This window comes from Myripristis murdjan, chromosome 8, assembly GCF_902150065.1.
Source record: "Myripristis murdjan chromosome 8, fMyrMur1.1, whole genome shotgun sequence".
NCBI classification, from domain to species: Eukaryota; Metazoa; Chordata; class Actinopteri; order Holocentriformes; family Holocentridae; genus Myripristis; species Myripristis murdjan.
The window spans coordinates 17,868,357-17,892,954 of record NC_043987.1 but is presented as its reverse complement, the minus strand read 5'-3'; the positions used below and the strand labels follow the sequence as shown (position 1 = coordinate 17,892,954).

The 24,598-nt window shown below is 42.2% G+C and overlaps 2 protein-coding genes across 9 annotated transcripts in view; both read left to right on the top strand.

Moving 5' to 3' along the window:
• Positions 1–15,749, top strand: part of LOC115364459 (adenylate cyclase 9) — a 35,020-nt gene extending 19,271 nt beyond the window's left edge. The window contains exons 2-10 of the mRNA XM_030059038.1: positions 3,514–3,674; positions 5,242–5,352; positions 5,766–6,022; positions 6,176–6,278; positions 7,389–7,597; positions 8,557–8,716; positions 9,935–10,077; positions 10,214–10,237; positions 10,771–15,749. Of these exons, the coding sequence (XP_029914898.1) occupies positions 3,514–3,674; positions 5,242–5,352; positions 5,766–6,022; positions 6,176–6,278; positions 7,389–7,597; positions 8,557–8,716; positions 9,935–10,077; positions 10,214–10,237; positions 10,771–12,160 (2,558 nt within the window). The 3' untranslated portion in view covers positions 12,161–15,749. The remainder of the gene's footprint in view (positions 1–3,513; positions 3,675–5,241; positions 5,353–5,765; positions 6,023–6,175; positions 6,279–7,388; positions 7,598–8,556; positions 8,717–9,934; positions 10,078–10,213; positions 10,238–10,770) is intronic.
• A 789-nt stretch (positions 15,750–16,538) lies between these two features.
• Positions 16,539–24,598, top strand: part of crebbpb (CREB binding lysine acetyltransferase b) — a 45,519-nt gene continuing 37,459 nt past the window's right edge. For all 8 annotated transcript variants that reach the window (XM_030059036.1, XM_030059035.1, XM_030059034.1 and 5 more), the window contains exon 1: positions 16,539–17,379. In XM_030059036.1, coding sequence (XP_029914896.1) covers positions 17,292–17,379 — 88 coding nt within the window. In that variant the 5' untranslated portion in view covers positions 16,539–17,291. The remainder of the gene's footprint in view (positions 17,380–24,598) is intronic.

Below are 24,598 nucleotides of genomic sequence, written 5' to 3'. Positions count from 1 at the left end.
TTCTCCCCTCTCTCTCTGTCTTTACTTCTTTCTCTCGGGTCATTTGTTAGTCAGCGCGTCATCTAGCCTGCTATTCCTGCATTACTGCAGTCTTTAATGAGCTGCTATAGCATTGGGTAATAGAACTGAATGGTCCAGTGATTTCCGTTAAGTTGGATTTGGGACGGTTCCCTCCCTACAGAATCTTCACCGCTCAGCAGGAACCTTCGCTTTTACAGTCAGCAGATATAGGTTTTTATGTGAATCGTGACTCAAATATATATAAATAATAAGGTGTGACTCACATGCTTCAGTTGCTCTGTATTTTTTTAAAATCCCAAAATGAACGTTGTTCTCTTTCTGACTCAAATGCCCCCGTTTGACTTGAAGAAATCTTTGTCGAGGGACACAAAAGCAGCAATTCCCTTATCTTACACACTGTTGTCTCTCCTTTTAACTAATAGCTCCTTCTTCTTAGCCAGGCTTAGTATTGACATATTGAGAAAGAGATGAACGAAGGGGGAAGAACCAGAAAGAGAGAAGAAACAGGGATTATTATTGACCCAATAGGTGCAAGGCTGATCGAGACAAAGTGGACGTCGGTGTGTGTCATGGAAGGAGGGAAGTATTTCATTAGCAAAGTAGCGGAATCAGTCAACACAGGGTGTGTGTGCGCGGTGTGTTTGTGTGTGTGTGTTTTTGTGTATGTGTTGCCTGGCTCAATACACACATATGCTTCTACTTAACACATTCTCAGAGGCAGTGAGAGTAAACCCCCCCCCCCCATTCAGTTTTCCTGTTTTTTTTCCTCTCCTGTGCCATTCTGCGTCGCTGCTGTAATTAATTCATTGTTACTGCTGTTTACTGCCTTCATTTCTCAGCCTTGAATCCTCATGATCCTGACTATCAACACAGCAAAACTGTCCATCTTCACCTCTACTGTGCGTGGACACAGTGAACGTGTGTGTAGGAGGTTGAGGGGGCTGTCTATTTTTGTTTGTGTGCGTGTGTGTGTTAGAGAAAGAGAGAAGATGTGCTGTGCATGTTACTTTCTCCTCATTTTGTGTATCCGTTCTTGGTGCGTATACGTGTTTATGTGCCTGTACCTCTGTGGACAGATGTGAATGAGACTGTTATGTGTAAGGTGTGTGTGTCAGAGTGAGGCCCCAGGGTGGCTCAGGACAGGCTAGGTGGTGGCAGGCCTGTCTGAAGTACTTAGGGCCGACAATGCGCCGAGCCCGAGGCTGCAGCTTCACTGACAGCTGAATTATGTGGCTCAGCGCCGGGCCACAGGCTTTTACCTGGGCTATTGACAAACACACACACTCAAACACCCACCTGTTACTGTATTGTGGCCTGTCACTCACTGCTTACGGACTGGAAAGAAGACACAATGGATTACTAATGCAGCGTAAATGCATCAAAACTAGTATGGAGTTGTGAATCTTTAACAGAGATTCAGCTCAGTTTACGATTCACTAGCCAGTGATTTAATTTAAGAATGATTTTTCTTTTTTGGAACGATTTGATTCGAGTTGATAAATCGTGATTCAAGCCATTTTGAAAGTTTGGCAAGTCAGTTTAATTCAGTACTTTTAGCCAAAATTGTATATCCATTAAATAAACACACGCAGTAATGTAGGACTGCTTTTCCCTCTGAAATGTAAAAAAATTGAAAAAAATATTACTTATACATTATTTACTGGCATTATTTACTTAAAAAAAAAAAACAAAAACAAACATAGCAGTCAGTTCATACTATTCTGTTACATCACAACATTCGATCCTGGCTTTTTTTTTTTTTTTTAAGGAATTTTGAATGATTCGATTTAATGCATTTCATGTTGATTCAGGCTGAGGCAGTCCATTCCAGTTATTTCTTTTTAGCAGATTGTTGTTTATAATCAGTGCAGTGAATGAATGGTTATACCTCTAGCTGATGTACACAGGCCCACTGTAGTCCTGTCAAAAGCCTACTTAGTCTCAATGCGCTGAACTGAATAAGGCATCTTTCCCAGTTACTGTGTTTTGCAGCCAGCTCAAAGGGAGCACACTGCTGCTATCTGTGCACTGGCAATACACTGCAATGCTTGCACAGGACTGGGATTCATTTTTAATCCCCTGTCCCTCTTATCCTCCACACCGTGTGTGAAGAGGTCAATACAGCTGTGAACAGATCTGACAGCGCCTTGAAAGAAACACACTCAAATTCACCGAGAAGGATTAGTCAGGGGAGCCAAGCACTCGTGCGTTCCAAAGCGTCCCGTACGGTCGACTTGACAGGTGAAACGCTTTGCGCTCATTGGCAAGATCAACAATGATTAATTTGTACTGATAATTTGTGTTTTGTGGCCTGGTCCACTCAAAAGGCTGAATTGTGGATGAAATATGATCTACTCATTTGTGTCTCTCAAACAAACAAACACACAAAGCAAACAGACAGGAGTGATGGAAATGATATCGTGTTGATGGATGCAGAAAGGCACAGGTGTTCCAGTGTTTGGCCCTGGCCCGCCCTCTGTGAAAGTGAAGCTGACTCACGATTGGACACACACACACACACGCACACACACACACACACACACACACACACACACACACACACACACACACACAGGCTATTGTCATTTTTCATAAAACTCTGAACAAATGCAAAGCAGTTGCATGGTTCTTAACTACTGTATATGCGGCCTGTGAAGAAGTGAAAGTAGGAAAGGCAGAAAAGGCAGGATCTATAGGAAGAGTTCAGTGTTGGAGCCAGCCACACCGTCCCCTGCACAGAAACCTTTTGTAATTCCCTTTGGCCACAGAGGGGGAGCAGAGCAATGGGCACAGAGAGCAGGGGAGAACAGAAATGACAGGGGACAAAATAGATCTGTGGACCTTGACAGAGGGGAATACATTTTTCTTTTCTTGATGTTGTCCTTAGTTTTTTCACTCTCCCTCTTTCACCACTTTGAAGGACAGAGCAATAAATTGGTATTATGTCAATATCCTGATTTGAGAATACATATCATCTGGGATTTTAGATATCATAATATCGTGATATGGCATAAATGTTGCCTTTTCCTGGTTATGAAGGGTGCATCTAGCCATTTTCATAATGCTGCTTATCAACAGTCTTTTATGAAAAACACCAATAAACAATTTTGCCACAATATTGATATCAAAGTATTTAAATATCATGATATTTGATTCTGTCCATATTGCCCAGCCCACTTTGGTCTGTCTCTTGGTTTTGGTGTGAAAGAGGAAAAGACAAAGTAGAAAAATGTTATATCAATAAATAACAGTCATGTTCAGCATATGCATGTACATATGAATGTCGGTGGTAGTTACTTCAGGGTGTTACTTTGCCTTTTTCATCTGGGACAAACTGATATCCAGCTATTCTTCCTTTTTTTCATTCTGGGTGCCTGCCAAAACCTCTAAAGACCTGAACTGCTTATACTCAACTCAGGCCTTTTCCAGCTGTGCATTAATGTACTATTGGCATGCTTGTCTCTCTCTCTTTCTGTTGATGTGTTTTCCCAGGCCTGAAGACCTACCTAATCTCAGGAAGAAAGGTGGAGTCGCACTCTCACTGTAGTTGCTCCCAGTTGGGCATGGCCGGGCCCCAGCATGGAGACCCTTCCAAAGTGCATAGCCCCGATGGAGCCCCCTCAGCCTGCACCCTGCCTGCAGACAGAGCCAAAGTGAGTCTATCTGTGCTGCAGAAGTAACACAGGGCAAACATTTTTTTTTATCAAATGCAGTTTGGCTATAATGACTTTCATCTGTTCTGCATTCCTGTAGGTAACATTCGTGCAGCACCTCAGCCCTTGTTAAATCCTTATTAGTAAGAAACTGACAATAAAAGTGTGACATCATTTTAATCAGGCAATGAAAAGCACTGTTCTCCCCAGCCAGCCATCTACAAAATAACTGACCCTTAGCCGCTCATCAGTCCAGAACATGGGTATCTATTATGTCGTTTTAGTTGTACCATCAAGGGGGAATTTCTCATTTGATTCAGTGGTATCCTACCGGGTCACAGAGGACACCCAAAAACCCTGCACCACATTGTCACCATATAATTACCTCAACTTTAGCAGTGCATTACATCCACCCACGCTGCCTTACGTTCACCCCAATTAACCCCCTTCCTCCTTCCTCTATACACATATATACTCTGTGGTCACTCCACACATCTTTCATCTCTGGTACCGCCCTCCAGGGGGTGCAGGGGGTAATAGCTAAAAAGGAGGAAAAGGAGGAGATATTGGAATGATGGGAAGCAGACGAATTGGTGGGTGTCCTTAATAGAGCAAGATAATGAGGTAACTCACGCAGGGAGATGGGAAGCCCTTCACACGCTCTCTGCCTACAACTAATGACTCCTATTTGGAGCTTTTCATCATCTTCTGCCTGCCTTATAGACACACACACACACACAGTGTATATATACATATATATATATATATATATATATATATATATATATATATATATATATATATATATATATATATATACATACATGCACTTCCCAGCTCAAGCCTCTCGCTGACAGCTCACACTCGGTGTTCTTCAAAGAGGTTTAATGGCATTTGAATGTGTGACAGGATTTATTGGGCAGGTGTGGTGAAAAATGTGTGTGCCTCAACGGTATAAGCCTACGTCGCAACGTGGCATATGTATGAACCATGTGCTGCATCTCTGTGTGTTTACATTAAATAGGGAGTGAGTGTGTGAGTGTGTGCGTGTGCATGCGTATCTCGACTGTGTTCACGGTCCTTATTAACACAGCATAATTATCACACATCGCGCTCGCTTCCACTCTTTCCATTCTGTTTGAAGAGGTTGAGTGGGATGAAAATAAAGACCTTGAGCCCATCCAGACCTCCTCCGCCCCTCCTTTCCGTCTCCCGTTTTCTCAGTGGGCGCTGCCGCTGCTGTTGGAATAGATCATGTCAAGGCAGCAAGATGGAAAATGAGTGGAAGACTCGTCATTGCATTTCTTGTTAGTGTTAAACTGATGGGTTTTCGCTGTCTTGTCACTGTTCTCATCACAGCTGGTGATCTGTGCGTGTTTTATTCTCTCTCTCACTCTCGCTCTCTCCTGCTGTCCCCAACACTCTTGATCTCTGTCATCTTTTTATATGTTTTTTTCTCTGTTCATCTGTTCTCCTTGATCTGTATCTCTCCCTTTATTAATTCTTTCATCTGTCTTCTCTCCTTACCTACATGCGCTCCACCCCCCCCTCGCGCTCTCTCCCGCAGTCGCCCTGTCTCTCCTGCAGTGTGGTCCTGATACCAGGGGAGGATCAGGTTCTGGAAGAAGGAGCAGTGCAGAATGGCTGCCATGACGACAACAAGACCAATAGCAACAAGGTTAGGCAGCGACCTCTCCTTGAACTTGACGAATGAGACTTAAAATTGTTTATCTAAGCTGGTTAATATCATGTGACAGTGATATCATTGCATGGTCAAAAGCAGTTTCACTACTTTTTTCAGTTTGAATGAGAGTTTGAACTTACAGATTCACTTTGTCAGCATTAAAAATAAAATCCCACCAAGGCAGCTCTGACATTTCAGTTTGTGGCAGGCCATAGGGAATCCCACTGGTTAAACTGTAGCCCTGCAGTAGCAGTATCTATGCAGAATGTGCTCTCTCTCTCTCTCTCTCTCTCTCTCTCTCTCTCTTTTTTTTTTTTTTTTTTTGCATGGGATCAATGGCAGGGCCTTCTTTTAGGTAATTCAGAGTGAATTGAGAGTGACTCTGCTCCTGCCTCTTTCCATCCCAGGACCCCTCAGCCCTGAAGTGTCCCCCGGTGGCCCCTGCAGGTCGCGGCCACAAGACCTTGAATGGCCTGCTGAGTCCTCGGCTGGAGACTCTGACCAACAGTCAGACGTCACTGTGTGAGATGCTGCAGGAGAAGGAGAAGAAGACCTGGAGCGGAGGGGCCATGGGCATGGACCACTCGGCGCTTATCCCTCTGCGCTCAAAGAATTTTCGAGAGAGGAGCGATGCCCACTTTGTGGATGTTATCAAAGAGGACAGGTAATGTGTTGTGGTGGCTACTTTGAGCTCGACAGTGAGCTTCATGAATTAAGATGAATCCTTCAGAAAATATAATGACAATATAGTCATATTTGCGTGAGTTAAAAGTCCTATTGTGTGTTCTATAGTGACTGTCCTTTGTGCTTCTGACAGCCTGATGAAGGATTATTTTTACAAGCCCCCCATCAACAAGCTGAGTCACACCTTCCTGGAGAAGAGCCTGGAGTCTGCCTACCGGACAAGCTACCAGGAGGAGGTGTGCGTGTGTGTTTGTTTCCGTGTTTGTGTGTATATGTGACATAACCGTGCTTGGTACGCCTGTCTATTTTGTGTGTGTGGGTTTCTGTCTTTCTCTGTGTGAGCTGTACTTGGCTGTCTTTGGTCTGACTATAATCCAATAACGGCTCTGACTTCAGAACTGGCAGCAGAAACGCATTGTCTTTACTTAGATGCAAGTCATCCCAGCTTTACTGCCTTCATGCATGAGTGTGCATGTCTACCTGTGTGTGTGCATTTCTGACTGTGCATGTCTGTCTGTCTGTGTTTCTTTGTGTGTCTGTGTCTTGAAAGCCTGTAAGCACTGCGCTATGGTCAGGCCAGTCAGGACTGCGGCAAAGAGAAATCACTGCAGGACCTCTCAAGCAGTGTTGTGTTAGCTTGTAATGCCCTCTGCTGGTAGAGCCTTGGAAGTGCATTTTCATTCTTACAATTCTCACTGCCTGAATCATTAACATGGGAATTGGAATAGATTTCAGGTGAGAGTTAGTTAGGTAATTCATTTATTGTGAATGGATAGTTAATTAATTTACACTCCAATTTTGCCTGAGGGACCCAGAGAAGAAGGTTTTTTTTAAACCATGCAACTCGAACTTAGTAGTAAAAATAAAAATGATTGCATGGAGGAGGCATACAATGTTACAATGCATTACAATACAATTGTTTGTTAATGCCTTTATTCATTCGTTCATTCATTCATTCAGATTAATAACTGTGCTTGTGGCACACGAAAAATGTTATTTCAATATGCAAGACACATTTGGTCATTCATTCACTGAGTTCATTCATAGGTTCATTTGATTCAGAGTGAAGTGGGATAGGTGTGATATCCCAGTGCAAGCTAGGACAGGTGGGGAATTCTCTGGACGCATCAGCAGTGCATCACAGACTGACACTGACACAGAGAGACACAGACAGCTGTACACTCTGGAAAATGCCATTTATGTCCCTCTGAATACTCTCTTCTGCCTCTTCATATTTTTTCTCCATTCTGACCCCCCCTCCACACACACACACACACACACACACACACACACACACACCCTGACCCCTCTTTTTCTCCCTCTCTCGCTCTCCGCCCACCCCCCAGGTGGATACCCAGGCAGCGGTGCAGACCTTTGCTAGTCCGATGTTCAGCTCCTTCCTGGACATGCTACTGTGCTGCTCGGTTTTCTTGGCTCTCTCCCTGGCCTGCTTCCTCCGACCGCTGCTGACCCACCAGACTCTGTCCACACCAGCTCTCATCGTGACGACTGTTGCTACCCTGCTGGAAGCTCTGGCTCTGCTGTTGGCAACACGGTGAGAGGCATGGAGGACACAGGAATTAGAGGCATATGGTGTGCAGTTGCACGCAGGCTGTAACTTGATTATCTTTACCTACCTGAAGTGGTCATAAAAACACATTTGCTAAATTGTTTATGTCAGAAGAAATAGTTATGACTGGCAGTTTATATGATTATATTATTAATGATGTGTATGTGCTGCTATCTGTTTTGATTTAAAATTCTAATGAGGAAATAGGAGAGTGGACAGTGCAATCAGCCTAAGTGTTTGGTTTTTCTTAGATACTCGGAGGGATATAGATTGCGGGAAAGTCAGGGGAAAAAATGCAGTCAAAATCAGATCCTAGGTCAGCAGGTGCACGAGTAACTGTACAGACTGGACCACTCATTTATCTAGGCACGCATTCCTGATGATGAGGAATGCTGGACATTGAACTTTCATTATCTTAGTGTACGGATAAATACATGCAAAAATAAGGGTGCAGATCAAACACAGGTCAAAGTGCAGTATGATCATACCGTTTTTTTTTTTTTTTTTTTTTTTTTATTTCCCTTTGGGATCTTCTGCTGGAGTTTATTAAATATAAATATAAATAAATTGTTCCTATAAAAGTCCTGTCAAAATCAGTCCTCTGATTGTCAACAAGTGACCATCTGTTTAATGAATGAGCTATAATAGAGATAAGAGGTCTTTACTGACCTTTACTGCATTCATATACTGAGAAGCTTTGAGAATATATAATCAGGTGTTGATATGCCCTCTATTTGCTGAATATTTAGGGTTGATGGAGGCTGGGGTCAAATGAGGCATTCTAGGAATCAGATAAATATCTTGTATTATTTCTGAGCCATCACATTTGCAATCGCAGCTTCTTGGTTACAAATAAAAAAAATGCTATGATCAAATCCTTAATTTAACTGTGCATGGAGTGAGGTCTATTTTTTTAACTAGAGCTTCCTGTTCTCTCCCTCCAGTATGGCCTTCTACCTGGACAATGTGCTGAGTTGCACTCATGTCTTGATGAAGGCCGTCTCAGGCTGGGTACCACGTCATCTCTTTGGAGCTGTCCTGGTGTCCCTGCCTGCCGTGGCTGTCTTCTCCCATGTCACCTGTGATATGCATCTCTCTGTCCAGGTAGACTACAATAAATTTCATTAATGAAAGATTTACAACTCATTTCACACGGTATTCAGGGGATGGATCATTTTGGATCCTGGAATCACTATTTGGCAAGCATCTGTATTGGTACCCCATAAGCATGCTTCGTACAAAGCTACTAGCAGTGTTGGGAAGGTTACTTTTGAAATGTAATGGGTTACAGATTACTAGTTACCCTGGTAAAAATGAAAGAAATAATGTAACTAGTTTAATTACTTCATCAAAGTAATGTAGCTTATTATATTTGATTGCTTTTTGATTAATTTTCTAACAACATTTTTTGTTGGTAAACGCTGGTAAACAAGCTTTACACTGCACAGTGATGTTAGAGCTCTTTTTCCGAGTTGAGAAGGAAAATCTTGTTGAATTTCCAGCATTGAAAAGTGACCTTGTCCAACAACATGGCAAGCTGGTTGCTTAGAGCAATGCACATTGATTTGAGTGGCAGATGAGAGGCGGTGCCAATTCAAACAAGATAACCAATCTAAAATGACGCTCATTTGAATGCATACTGCCAAATGAATAGAGCCTCTTTAGACGTACAGACAGCTCCCAGTAAAACATCCTACCCTTGATGGCATTGGACTCAAATTTGTCTCAACGACTTTGCTCACCCCTGTTGCCTGGAAATATGCTGAAAGAAGGCATTCCTGCATGGTAACAGAATGAATGTTATATACATATAAGCTATGTCTTGCTGGTCACTGTTATGTGCTGTCATGATAACTCAATATGACTTGTATCACGACACATTGCAATACTCTAGAGAAATGACTGAAAATGAATAATTAGATCTTAAAATACCACCTACAGCATAACACCCAGGCAGACTAGTACAATACACAATATACTGTATGATATGTGTGACAGACTCTTTTACAATTTAACTCAAAATTCCCATTCCAATGTATTAAACAAAGGTAACACAACACTGACTTATTACCTTGCACTTAAAGGTAGATATCATAATCTCACATGAAAGTGCATTAATGTGCATAAATGATTTGTGTCCATACACAGGACTGCAGAGTTAATAATCAATCAATATGGCAAAAAAACCCCAAAAAAAAACAACAACAACACCGCAGTACCCTGTATTGATTTTTATGCAGAGCTATCATAAATTCCCACTTCAAGGGTGACTTTGGACTCTTTTGACTAATGAAGATTGTTCTGTGCCCCGTCTCTTCCCAGTTCACCATGTTCACCTGCTGTGCTGTCATCATCGCCATCATTCAGTATTGTAACTTCTGCCAGCTCAGCTACTGGACGCGCTCGGCTCTCGCCACCTTGGTGGGACTGGTCCTGCTGGCCTTGCTCTTCAGCCCCCCCTGCAGGTACCACACACTAATGCACTAATGATGTTTTAACCACAAGGGAAAACTGTGTGGAGCTTGTTTTCTAAAGAATTTGAAAATGTAACATTTTCTCAAATCTTGTAATACCTGTGTACCTGTGTTTAATTTCTTCCAGCATTGCCAACAGTCTCTTTTTCTGGTGAGTTCAATGTTAATCCATCCATGTTTTTATAGTCTATATCGAGTATAATTCACTGTGTGACATATATTTGCCTTGCCTTGTTGTCACCACAGTCACTCTGTATCTCTGCTTGTTTATACCTGTGCACAGTTCACATGGTTAGTGTTACAAACAGAACAGCAGAATGTGCAACGTTTTTTTTACATTTGTGCTTATTTTTGTTCCTCTAAACTGATGCTAGATAGCACTCTTGAATTGCCTACCAGATGCACAGTTGAAATTTTGGTGAGGTACGTCTTTTTGCCAAGAGCTTCTGCAGCTGGAGATTCCCACAACTGCCTGTGCACAGCAGTACACAGACTTGTTTTGACATGCAAAATTCAGTAACATGAATCACTAATATAACTTCATCCATCCTCTTGCTTGTCCTTTGCATGCATTCATTATATTCTTATATGCAGTAAAACATATCAACGATGTTGGATTGTATTTTCTCATTACTGTCTGATTCTCTCTCTCTTTCCTTGCTTCTCTCTCTCTCTCTCCTCCAGGTCAGACGCCCAGACAAATAACAGCAACAGCTCCATCAGTATGACTGACAGCCCGGCAGACCCAGAGCCAGTGCCCCAGGACCTGCTGGGCCCTGAGGCCTGTGTGGCTTTCTTCCTGCTCCTCCTTCTGGTCTGGTTCCTTAACCGTGAGCTTGAGATCAGTTACCGCCTGCATTACCATGGCAACGTGGAGGCTGACCAGCATCGCATTAAGATCCAGAACATGAGGGACCAGGCCGACTGGCTGCTCCGCAACATCATCCCCATCCACGTGGCTGAGCAACTGAAGGTCACGCAGAGCTATTCTAAGAACCACGACAATGTGGGTGTAATCTTTGCAAGCATTGTTAACTTTAGTGAGTTCTACGAAGAAAGCTACGAAGGAGGCAAGGAGTGCTACCGTGTCCTCAATGAGCTAATTGGAGATTTTGATGAGCTATTACGCAAGCCTGCCTTTAGCAACATCGAGAAGATCAAGACCATTGGTGCCACGTACATGGCAGCATCAGGACTCAATGCGCAGCAGTGTGCAGATGCAGCCCATCCTCATGCCCACCTCCGGGCACTCTTCGACTTTGCCCTGGAAATGATGCATGTGGTGGACGACTTCAACAAGAACATGCTGGGCTTTGGCTTCAAGCTTCGCATTGGATTCAACCATGGCCCTCTAACAGCAGGAGTCATCGGCACCACTAAGCTACTTTACGATATCTGGGGCGACACAGTCAACATTGCCAGTCGCATGGATACCACAGGTGTGGAGTGCCGAGTCCAGGTCAGTGAGGAGAGTTACTGTGTCCTCAGTGGCATGGAATATGAGTTTGACTACCGTGGCACTGTTAATGTCAAGGGCAAAGGTCAGATGAAGACCTTTCTATATCCCAAGAGTAGTGACAGCGGTCCTGTGCCTCAGTACCAACTCTCGGTGTCACCAGAGATCCGGGCGCAGGTGGACGGCAGCATTGGACGCTCACCGACTGATGAAATCGCCAGCATGGTGCCGGCAACCTGCATGACTTCTAGTAGTACCAATACTGTGGTGACCAGCACCAGCACTGGTTCCTCGACCAGCACAGGAATTGGCATCAGACTCTCGGGCCAGGAGAGAGATGTGGCAGAGTGTGGAGACAGGGCAGACAACCGTGACAGATATCCCTCCACAGAGACGTCTCATGCGAGGCGCTCGCCGTCTCACTCTGGTCTGACATCTCTGCCTATTACCAATCTAGGCGGGCCACCTCCTTCTACAAACAACAAACAGCTCATCATCTCTCCCTCAGTCCATCAAAACAAACCCCAGAATTCCACCACAGAGTCACAGAAAGACATAGGGAAGGACAAAAATGAGCTTGATTATGACAGTAACACGGGAGAGCTAACCAAACTTTAAGATTTTTGTACAATGGCGCATTTATCATGAAATTCGCTGCCCTTTAAGCTCTTGCACCTGCCTGTTCGCGCTTATGGATTTTGGTGTGCATTTGGTCCAAACCCACATGGAGAAAGAGTATATGGGAAAACTATAGATGGCTCTTTGCTGCATCATTTAGGCAGGAGTTTGTCTTTTGTCTTACATTTATGGCCTGATTGGCTGATATTGTCAGTGGAAGGTGGTGGGTGGACCATAGGAAGCGTATCGGGCAGGAACACACATAGGAAATGGGAAAAAAGCGATGGCCAACTCTGAACGTTCTCTTACTTACTACAGATCCCATCGTCTCCCATTAGCCTACTTGATTATCAGTAACACCTTTAATCTTAATTCTTTGAATATTGTTTCGCCTTTTGTATTTCATATGTCTTTTAAGTGCCTTTAGAATAGAATAATATGTAGAGTAAGCCTTTTTTGGGTAAGGGAAGAGTAAGATTTAAAGGGAAAAATCTAAACTTTTTGGAAGAAAATGCTTTGCTTTTGTTACGAGTTTACTTATTGGTCTCATGTTTTGCAGTATCATTTTGCAGTGTTATTTCTGCCTTTTTATCAGTGAAAAGCTCAACGAGCTGACCTTACATATGGAAGTGCTATAAATCTAAGGGGAATCACAGTGTGTGTGATCCAAAGGGAAATAAGACAGATGCTCTAAGATACTTAAATGTATTAGTACAATCTCCTGTTCTCACATTCTTCATGAAAACTGACTCTTTATGAAAGACAGAGCAGAGACTAATCAATACAGGCTGAATGCAGAGGAGGCCTAGCAGCATGCTGTGTGTATACAGAATGCATATGTCTGCATGCGTGCGCGTGTGTGTTAATAAAAGCAGGCCAGTGTTTCCTGCGGAGAGATGCCTGTGAGTTACATTACAGAACTGGTGAAAGTGCAGGATGACGGAGAGCTCTGGAGCACAATCGAGAAAAAATGAAACCCTCCGTGCTGATGTGGCAGCATTTTCTCTGGCCTTGGTTAAGAGCCATCATTTCTCAGTGTACTGAGGCATGATGGCTCGGCTAGCTAGACTTAGCCACTAGCACCACCGGCACTGTAGATGAGGCTAACTGTTAGCATCAGAGGCTAGTGCAGTGTGTGTGTGTGTGTGTGTCCTCCCCCATGGCTTGCGCTAATGCTCTTTTGGGAACTCAAACTGTAGTTAGTGTTGATGGATATTTCAGTGGATCCTATTAGGCACTGCTATACCTGTAGAGCTTCTTTAGCCATGACATTAGATAAAGTAGAGATGGCTACAGACTGCACTGTGTGCGAGTAGATAGTGCTTTGTGCATGGTGGGATAATCAAAAAGGAATGTCACAAATCAGAAGACATGTTTCATTCTCTTTTGTTATAACACAAGACTTGAACTCTTAATGTGAAGATCCCCTTACTAAGGTGTATGATTTTTTTTTTTTTTTTTTTTAACGGATGCAAGTAGATTTTATCGTCTGCTCTGTATTTACAGTGGCATGAAACCTAAAAGTGTCACTGTAAAGGCAAACACAGTGTACCTAATATATTCCATATGACTCTCTAAATGTTTTATTGTTTCTCTTTTGGCTTTTGGTGATTTCATACTTTTTTTTTTCCAGATCAGTTACTGAGAAAGTCCTGTTGATTAAACTGTACATATCCCATGACAGTGACTGTGCTCTCTCTCTCTCTCTCTCTCTCTCTCTCTCTCTCTCTCTCTCTGTTTATGTGTGCACCTCACATGCACACACTGTCTTTCTCAGCAAAAAGGATTGTGTGCTCAGAGGCAAGAAAAAAAAATTAACATGCATTCTGTTTTACTGTCTTCTTTTTTTTTATATGTAACTATCCAGAACAACAGATAAACAACCTCATTTGTCATCTCATCATCAGCGCTCGTGTTAATGAAAGCAACAAGACAGAAATATGATGGCACAAAAGATGGAGCCCATTTGCCTTCTTTTAGATCGAAAATTGAACTCAACAGCAGCTTGTTACAGTAGCTTGTGCCTTTTAGCTTCCGACTTAACTTTCCTGTTGTTCTTCTCCTCATTGCCAGCTCTATTTTAGAGACGCAGATTATTTGTCAAGAGGTTATGCTATGCATAAGCGAGAGAATGTTTACTTTTTTCCGTCAAACAGTGCTCCATTTTGATGATGTGTTACAGAGTCATGACGTTTGTACAAGAATTTCAGCTCCCATACTTTTGAGCGGTGCCTTTTCATAATAGATACAGTTAAAAAATAATCTTAGAAAACACTTAGATGGTCTAGATTGAGATGCATCTAGATTAAAATTGGCCTTATTGAAGTTTGTTGGAATCACATTTGTTTCGCTCCATATTTTGTGCTGCGTATTGTTGCTCAGACGGAGTTGAGTTGTTTTGCAATAATTTGTGAAGCTTTGAAAGGGGAGATGACCTTCATGCTTTTGAGCACACAAACCTTACAACGGCCCCAGATTCTGTGTATTATACCACAATGAAGGGATGTTTTGAATAATCAGTATTGCTAATATCAAACGATAAGTGCTTGATAGACATCATGACACTTTAGTGCCAGGCAAAGCTCATAAGCTCATAAGCTACATTACTTTATTTTCCTTGATAATTTTGTGCAGCTTATTTGAATAATATCTTTTTTTAAAAAAAAACAAAAAAAAAAAACAAAAAAAACAAAACAAAAAAAACTCTGAACATGCGATATATTGTTTCTTCTTTCTTCTTCTAATACTGTATTTGGTACGAACGGGAACAAAGGGAAAGGGGTGTCCATTCACAGATTTGATAGAGACCAGGTTTTGCCACTTAGAATATCTCTGTTTTTTGTGAGTGTCATCCATCCTGCCTTCACTGCAAACATGAGCTTATATACTGAAAGGTTTAAGATGTCAAGTGACATTTTGACCAAGCAGAATGGCACACTGGGAATATTTTGATGCCAAAGAGTGTCATAGCCATCTTGTGGAGTTTTTTTTTTTTCTTTTTTTTTTTCTTTTGAATATTATGTCTTATCTCCTTCTCAATTTGCTGGTTCTGTTGTGCACGTTTTAGAAGAGTCATTTATATACTCACTGTTATAAAGGTAAAATATACATTTGCACAAAGCTCTCACTTTTTATGTATGTACATTACGCCTTTCTATTGTATGGTGTCTGAGCATTTTCTATTATTTATACATGCGCATGTACTAGACTATTAAATAGTATAAGGAACTGGGTAGAGTTATAACAGTGTTGGAATAATAGTTGTGTGTTCTGTTTGCCTGCATGTGTGTAAAGACGTACGAGTGTTTGTGAAACTGTGTGATGGCGTGTGCTTTGGAAGGGATGCTTAAACCTTAGTAGGGACGTGAGCTGGATATTTAAATCAACTTTATCAATGGCCACCTTAGGAAAATATGACATTACAGAACAATAAGGCTTCAATCACACCTGGGGATTTTGTCGAATTGGTAGGCAGTAGTAGCCTGCTATAGCCAAGTTCTAATGAATTGTTGCTCTCTTTGGGATTGTTTTTGTACATAGCACTCAAGAGATATGCAAATAATGAAGGTTAAACACTGAATAAAGTAAGTTGCTGGAAACGTTGTCCTGTTGAATCTGTAGACCGCGCACAAAGTTGGATTTTGTGTTGACAAGGTGAATAAGGGGCCTCCTCTGCCGCCTTATCCAGCACAAACCCGAACGAAATTGTAAGAATTACCCCCTTTACATCCTTGGCTGATTGCATATGTTCACCGTATGGGACTGGTCAAAAATACAAGCATATGTTGGAAATGTGACAGTGAGCTTTTGCATATACATTCAACAGCACTGTTACAACAACACAGCCATATTCTGATTATTTGGTTTTCAGTTGGAGACAACGACTGGAGAAGAAGAGGCTGACTCGGTCAAAAACTTTTTCACTCACACACACCCACACACACATGATATGGAACATATTCTAATGTAAAATCACAGTAATGTCATCCAATTGTAATCTTACTGGGGTACTACAATTAAAAAAGAGTATAAGGACCCAATAGGGACTTAAAGTTATGTTTTATGTTATGTTCTTAAAATGTGTTTTTCTTTTCGTAAGATGATGTTTCATACGGGTACTTATGAGTATTTCATGTGTGTACATTAAGCTTTAAAACAAAGTCCATGTCATATAGAGAGAGCGACATGCAGTCTATAGTAAATCTATTTTTTGGGGTTATTCCACCCCTGGAGGCTACTTTACGTACGTCCACATGACGCACAGTGGGACATAGCTTTACGTAAGGGCGTCAGAGCACGGCAACCCCCACACACCCCGCCCCCCTCCCCACAGTCTAGCTGGGAAGAAAAAAAAAACTTTTTTGTATCGGAGGAATCAACAGCCGCCATCTTGACGCGGCTCGGAATCGGGATTTCGGGGGGAGCATTATTTTTAAAAACCGATTCGACCAGCCCAGACCGGACTCAAACGGCTTTTTCATGCAGAAAATCGAAGTATTTATTCCTTAGGAGAGAATTATTGCAAACGCTTGAGGATTAGGTAGGTTTTTGTCGTCTCGAAAGCCCCCTGTATATTTGATTTCCCTTTTAGAGAGCGCCGCTTCTCGCCGTATCTCCGCTCCGAGCCGATATATTTACCGGGAGACAGCGACGAGAAAAATTATCCGCTTCATAGAAAATATTTGTTGATTTTTGCTCTTTTTATTTAAGCCAAAACTAGATTTTATGGCCGCTCGTTTCGACTACGAAAAAAATGATTATGTACAGACGTGAAATCGGCGATCTACGGCGGAAGGGATATGTTTACGCTTTGTGTAATATTTTATGATTGATTTTTATTTATTTTTCTCGAATCGAAATAATTTTTGGACGTAATTATTCAGTATAATTATGTGGGTGTTGGGTGTTGGATTATCATGGGGTGATCGTCGGTGGCGATGCGTGGCGCTGTTGCCTTTCTTTTGAAGCTTTTCTCTCCAGGCAGCATTTCGCTAGTCTGCCAAGCTAAACCGGTTAAATTGCCCCTTTGCGTAGAGAAACGCTATCAGCTAATACGTGCCAGAAGCTGACAAGTTGGACGGATCCTGTTTTGTTTTTCTGCATCACCATCCACTCATAGTTGCCGACCACAATGGCTGATAATCTGTTGGATGTCGGACCCCCCAATGCAAAGCGACCGAAGCTCAATTCACCTGCTCTCTCCGCGTCAGATGGTCCAGGTAAGACAACATGTCTAAAACTAACATACAGGGAGGTTATGTGTACGTTATTATGTAATTTTAACAAAACTTATGTGATACAGACTTGCTTGGTTGGCTGCTGTTGCTTTATGGCCGTGGATGCACTCACCGTACAAAAACGAACTACAGAAATCCTATTAAAACTTCACAGACACACTACACAAATAAAACAAAACTGAAAGTGTCTACAGGAATGCTGTAATGTTGCCGTAGGAGAGGGAGAAAATACCATAAATTGTGATCAGGTCAGTTTAATCTCACCAGGGTACCACGCAGATTTATCACCACTGGAAAATTATATATATTATGGTGATTTTTCAATAGTGACACCACTGCTGTTGTAACTTTTGTCAGTCGTGCAGGGCGCTCAAACACTAAAATTACACAATGGAGAAAAAAGGCAATTACAAAGTGTGTGCTCATCATTCTCAGCACTGAACAGTTTGATTCCATCGGTTTGGCCCACTTCAGTCTTAACCCCCACCTTGTTGGGACAGGTGGTATCTACAGTTTTCTCCAGGCATTTGCATGTTCAACTGTATCTCTCAACATAGTAATGCGTTATAACGAGGGATTCATGGTTTTGCTCACTGACACCTTTCAACCACACACTGACTTGAACCCCAGTGGTCTTTCTAACCTCAAGATATCCCTTCCATGAAAGGCTCAGCAGTTTTTTTTCTGCGAGATTGTTGATAAAATCAGTCCTCTGCCAAGCTATTGGGATCTTATATCTGTTTTGTTCCCACATCAAACTCTACTTAACTTATCTGGTTAGCCAAGGTGAACAGCAATATTTAGCTGGAGACTCGAGAGCAAATGCTGCCGTGATGAGCCTGAAGATCAGAAACTACCCTCAGGGTCTGTATCCTCACCAGTCCAACCTGCAGAACAACTTTGTTACATTTGTGGATAGACTTATATGCAAAATATATGGAGTTTATATATATATATATGTATATATATATATATATATATATATAAACAGCCTGTCATTTTTTTATGGCTAATGTTGTGTGTGATTGCATTGGCAGTTGCCAGCATGCTGTGCTCTCAGACATCACATCTGAGGTGTATGTGTGTGTCCAGTGCACAGTGACATTAATTTGTCTCTCAGTGTTATTCACACACTGATTTCTGCTTCTGTTTTGGTAATAGGGCCAGAAAAGTTACAGTCTAGCTTGTTGTGTTATCTGATGAGCTTATATCTATATTCCAATATTGTGCCATGCTGCAAAACTATACTAACAAATCCTGCAGCTGTTTCTATTACCAACAGAGCGATGCAAGATATAGTTCTTGTTTGTAAATTTTCGCTCAATCTTGGAAGCAGGCATCTTTACAAGCACCAGGAAGTTTTGGGGGGAACTAGCGGGGCTTCCTGACTGTCTCTGGCAGGCTAGGTCCTGGCTGCACAGTATGGCCCAGCATCCCCACAGCTGGGCTTAGTTGAAGTGTTGTAAATAGCGTTGTGATATACAGGGTGTCCATAAAGTCTCTTTACAATTTAACAAATGTATTACAAAAGCAAATGAAGATATCAGTAGATATTGAAGTTTTTTTTTTTTTTTTTTTTTTTTTTGGCCTCATTTAATACACCTCTATATGGACACCATTAGTTGCATGAAGCACATCAAGACGGTACTCGATTTCTTGCCATGGTCGCTGTAGCATAGCCTCATCAATGGTGGCAATGGCATCAGTGATCTTTTGCTTCAGGTCGTTGATGTCCAGTGTGATTAAAAACTTTGATAACCACTAAGTACATAGAACAAATCTGATTAACATATCTCATCAATTGCTTTTGTAATAGATTTTTTAAATTGGAAAGAGACTTTGTGGACACCCTGTAGTTCTGTTGTTTGCACTGTTTTCTAGCATGGCATGCATGACATGTAAGCAAATGCACTTTCAATAAATAATACCATACCTTATTATGATGAAGTGAGTTGCTCATTAAAGGGGCTACACATCAGAGGAACAAGCAACAATGGCAGTCAGATCAATATGTATTTAATGGTGACATGTAGTCATTAATTGAGCCTTCCATATTAACTACACTATGAACTCCCTTTGGTGCAGATCAAACAGCATTTTTATAAAATTAGTCCACTGAATCGGTAGACACATTTCAGTATTGGAATGTAATGATGCCACTTCAGTGTTATTTTGAACTTTACATCGGATTTCCGCTGTGAATGAGTGATTTACAAAATCTTTTTATAATATGCATTTTTGAACACACTGATACAGCAGAAGCAGCATACATTTGTATAATGTATTAAGCCAGTTTAATATTACCTGGCAATAAAAAAAAAAACAAAACAAAAAAAAACAAAACAAAAACAAGATGTTCCTCAGGGTATAGGTCAGAGGTATAGTGGTTGCCACTTATCCTGTTTGGGTCAACAGGAGCCAGATTTGATATTACACAAAAGACTTGCGGAATTGCTGGGAACCTGACTTTGCAGTGCTAGTGTGACCAAAAGCAAAATAAGATTCCTGGATCTAGGATGACAGGGGTTACGACAGTACTACGTGCTTTTAGAAATGTTTGGAAATTGGACAGACACAGACAAAATGTTGCCACCATCCATGCAACTAGAGAATGAGATAAATATGCACATTAATATTAGTTTCCAAAACAATAAGTGATGTAATTTCTTGCATACCTTAAACACATTGTCATCTATGTGAAATGCACTTGACACAATTATTTATATATTTTTTTTGTACAAGCTAATGGTGTGGATAGGTGAAAACTGTAGCACTGTTGGAAAAATTAGCAATCCTGCAGGTTCTGTGTATGAGAAAGGCATTAAAAGAAGTTCAGTGTGTTGAGAGTCCACTGAGCTCTGTCCGCTTATGACCGATTGGATAAATCCATGTTTCGCAGTTTCAAGGGCTGGGGGGTAATGGTTCTTACGAGTTTTTTTTCTCCCATCACAAAACATGCATGAATGCTGAGTGACTTGCTGTCTAGTGAACATAGCTTTGTTGATATTTGTTGTGCAATTGCTTGTACAAATTCTTAAGACCCAGCATCATCACTGACATGTTGAAAAACATGGACCACTTTATTTCAGAGAAGCCAATTTTGTGATTACACCACCGCAGCCACCTCTTAATTCTCATCTTAGAGGGAGTACACAGGGCCTGATTCTTGTAATTGCAGTGGAGATCGAGAACATCTGTCTGCCATTTAGAAACAGCTGAGAGATGTGGAGTTTCTTTGTTTTATCCTCCTTGTCTTCTCTTGGTGGCTGCATTATCTAGCAGGCTGACAGTCTTCAGTCTGCAGCCAAGGTAGCTCATCTTGTCAGTGGGGTGACAGGAACGATCGCTGGGCAATGGAGCAGCCTGATACCAGGCTTCACCTCACTGTTGCCAGAAGCCTTGTCTGTCACAGTACACACCCACAGACACACACAGTACGGCATTGCACAGAATCTCCTGTAGACCCACTCCCCTTAAAGTCCTGGATGTGGCTCAGGATCATAAGTATGGCAAAATGTTTACAACTGCCAGGTTGCAGATGGTGGGATAAGCACCGTAGTGTTTTCCTTGAGTTGAAAAAGCCCAGATTCCAAGAAAATTCACAAGCAGATCTCTGAAAACCCAGGAATTTGTCTCTCTCCTCTGTTGTCTTTTTTCTGCTCGTTCTCACATACTTGCTTCCTTTGGATCAGAAATGGACTCATGAAGCAAATGAGTGAACAATTCTGTAACTAAAGGATGTCACTTTATAGAAAGGTGCTTTCAGTAATAGGGAAATACTTCACTGATTCCTGACAGTACCTGGCTATTTGGTGTTTATTTTTCTCACAGACCTGTAGTGTTACTGCACGTGTTATTATGGATCCCACCAGATTTCAAGCAGAGATATGCCCACAAGCACTGTGATTGGTGATAAAATTTGTTGGCATGTTGCCTATTCATTGCCCATAATCCCTCACCCAACCATAATTCTGACTTTACCCAAGTGGGCGTATCTTGACCAAAACTCTGGTTGAGATTCATAATAACGCTGACTGCACACCTCCACTATTGCAGCAGCACGCACACATGACTGAATAGCTCAGTTTATGGCCAAGGTTTAGAAAGGAATCATAACCCAATATATCCCTATGGGCTTGGCTCACTAAATCACATTTGCTATCGGTAAAGTGTATCCATTATTGGTACTGTGACAGATAGTAAACACGCCCCCTCTGCCATGTCCAGCCCACTGCACACTGAGCTGTCCCTTAAAGCCACAGATTAGCATGCAGCCTGTCTTTGATGTTTATGTTAATGTGTGACAGGTTTTTTTTTTTATGACACTCCAGTCTCGTGTCTGTGTGCGTTTGTGCTTGTGCCCACAGGCTAGTGTCAATCGTGTTTTCATTTGTATGGCTGAGTGGGTGTGTCGGTGCCTGTGGTGAGAAATGGGCACCACTATCCAGCCCCACTGTTCACCTAGCAGCCCCCCCCCCCCCTTGTTTGGTCTGTGTGTATGGGCATCAACCCCTGGGTGAGCATTATTCAGCTACGTTAGCATTAACACACATACAAATACATTCAAGCGTTAAAAATGCTGCCTTCCACCAGCTTGGGAAAGCAGCGGCAGGCGTTGTGCTGGCTCTGCCGGTTAATGTCTTGGCTGAAGCGGAACAGATTGAGAGGAGGAACAGAGGAGGGGGACACCACTGGATATCAACCAGGAGTGGAGGCCCACCCCAGCTTGCCCTGCCCTCCAGCCTCTATACCCTTGCCCTTTCCCCTCCCTCTGTTCTCCACCGATGTCTCCCACCCACAGGACACTAATATCCTTTGGAGCGAGACTGGAATAATTTCGAAACAGCAGGGCATTTTTATTTAAACCTCTGTGTCTGTCTGCAAAAGCAGAATAAAAACACTTTAACCTCTTTCTTGCCCTCCTCTCTCAGCTGGTCTCGCTTTGCCTGAATTTTTTTTTCTTGTCATCTTATCTGAGTGGCTGTGGTTTTCATAAAGTCGCTGCAGCAAATGACTGCAGCCCCAGCTTTACAAGTGCAGCGTGCCACTAATTTTGCACATCTTGAAGTCATCACACCTCCCTCATAAAGCACCATATTAAAAGTTTTACGCAAGCATTGCCAATCAAAGCTGACCGAAAACAAAACACTACCGGGCCTCCTCTGCATGTAAATGTGTCATTAAAGGTGCTTTACTTTTTCATTTATCATGCTAGATTAATGAAGGAAAGGAATGTGTCCTGGAAGTGGCGTGTTGTGTTCACAGTGTCAACTTGGGATAAATTGGATGCCAGTAAGAAGATGAACCTCCGCGCTTTCCTCCAGAGGCAATACTACTATTAATTTATTTTTATTTACTTTTTTAAGTGAGAACCTGATATTGCTATGTATCTCGCTCAGTCATGTGTTGATCAGCCTCCAAAACTGAGTTGAATGTCCACAAAGTGAAAAAAAGATGTGCTTTGTTCCTGGTCTCCTACTTGGAATGGAGGGCAGACATTTCTTACAGTGTGATCAACCAGTGAGACTCATCTTTGGTGCGAGGACAGTTGTAAGGACTTACCACTGATTCAAAATGTTTGGCTTGTTAACTGCAAGTTACCCAAATTTTACATTGCGACAACCATTTTGCAAATCAGGTGGGAGTAACAAAGATTTCACAACATATAATCAAAATTCTCAAATTGGAATATTTGGTTGAAGCACCCACCTTATAATGTTCAGCTTCTGTGATTAACAAAGTTATCAGCGTTCATAAACCATGGAACCGATAATTTGCTGTGTAAAGCAAATGCTTCCCCGGGGACTATTTTTTGGGGAAGAGTTTCACTCATCAAAACATAAGAGTGCTGCTGTTTTTAGGAAGACTGATGTAGACGACTTTATTTACATACATTTGTGAAAGAATGGGTCGTTCTAAAGAGCTGAATTTGAGTATGGTACTGTAATAGTAATGTAATAGGATGCCACCGTTGCAACAAGCCAGTTTGTGAGATTTCTTCCCTCCTAGATATTCCACGAGCAAATGCAAGTGGTACTATGAAAGTGAAAGCATTTAGTAATCACAGCAACCCAGCCACCAAGTGGCAGACCACGTAAAGTTACAGAGCGGGCTCGCCTAGTGCAAAGGTGCATAGTGCCTAAAAGTGGCCAACGCTCTGCTCACTCAGTAACTGCAGAGCTACAAACCTCCTCTGGCATTAACATCAGCACAAAAACTGTGCACCGACTTCATGGCATGGGTTTCCGTGGCTGAGCAGCTGCATGCAAGCCTTACATCACCAAGCACAATGCCAACCATGGGATGGAGCGGAGTAAAGCACGCCACCACTGGAATCTGGAGCGGTGGAAACGTGTTCTGTGGAGTGACTAATCACACTTCTGGCAGTTTGATGGACGAGTCTGGGTTTGGCGAATACAGGAGAACGCTACCTGCCTGACAGCATTGTGCCAACTGTAAAGTTTGATGAAGCAGGGACAATGCTACAGGGTTGCTTTTTATGGGGTTGGCCTAGGCCCCTTAGTTCCAGTGAAGGGAAGTCTTAATGCTTCAGCTTACCAAGATGTTTTGGACAATTCTATGCTTGACTGTGCCCCAAGGCTCAAAGCAAGGTCCATAAAGGCATGGTTGGGTGAGTTGTCGAAGAACTTGACTGTCCCACACAGAGCCCTGACCTCAACCCCATCCAGCACCTTTGGGATGAACTAGAACAGAGATTGTGAGCCAGGCCTTTTTGTCCAAAACATCATTGTCTGACCTCACAAATGCTCCTCTGGATGAATTGACAAAAATTTCCCACAGACATGCTCTAAAATCTTTAAGTAAGCCTGTCACAGAAGAGTGGAAACTGTTCTAGCTGCAAAGGGGGGACCAACTCCATATTAATGCCAATGGATTTAGAATGGGATGTCATTAAAGCTTCTGTAGGTGGAATGTGTAAATGGTCCAACACTTTTGACCACAGAGTGTATTGATAAGCATCTTTATCAATAAGCAGTATTGATCATCATGGCATAAGTATTGATGGCAATACCCAACACTGCTTGTGGCTATGTTTTCTCATGGACTACTGTTTGGGAATTTTTCTTTCTTGAGGTATGAGGTAATGAGGTATTGTTGAACGCCTGTGTCCTTACTTTTGGGTGACGAACACAAAAACCTGATGTTTACTGTTGATCTTTCCAGTGACAGTTGTACAACA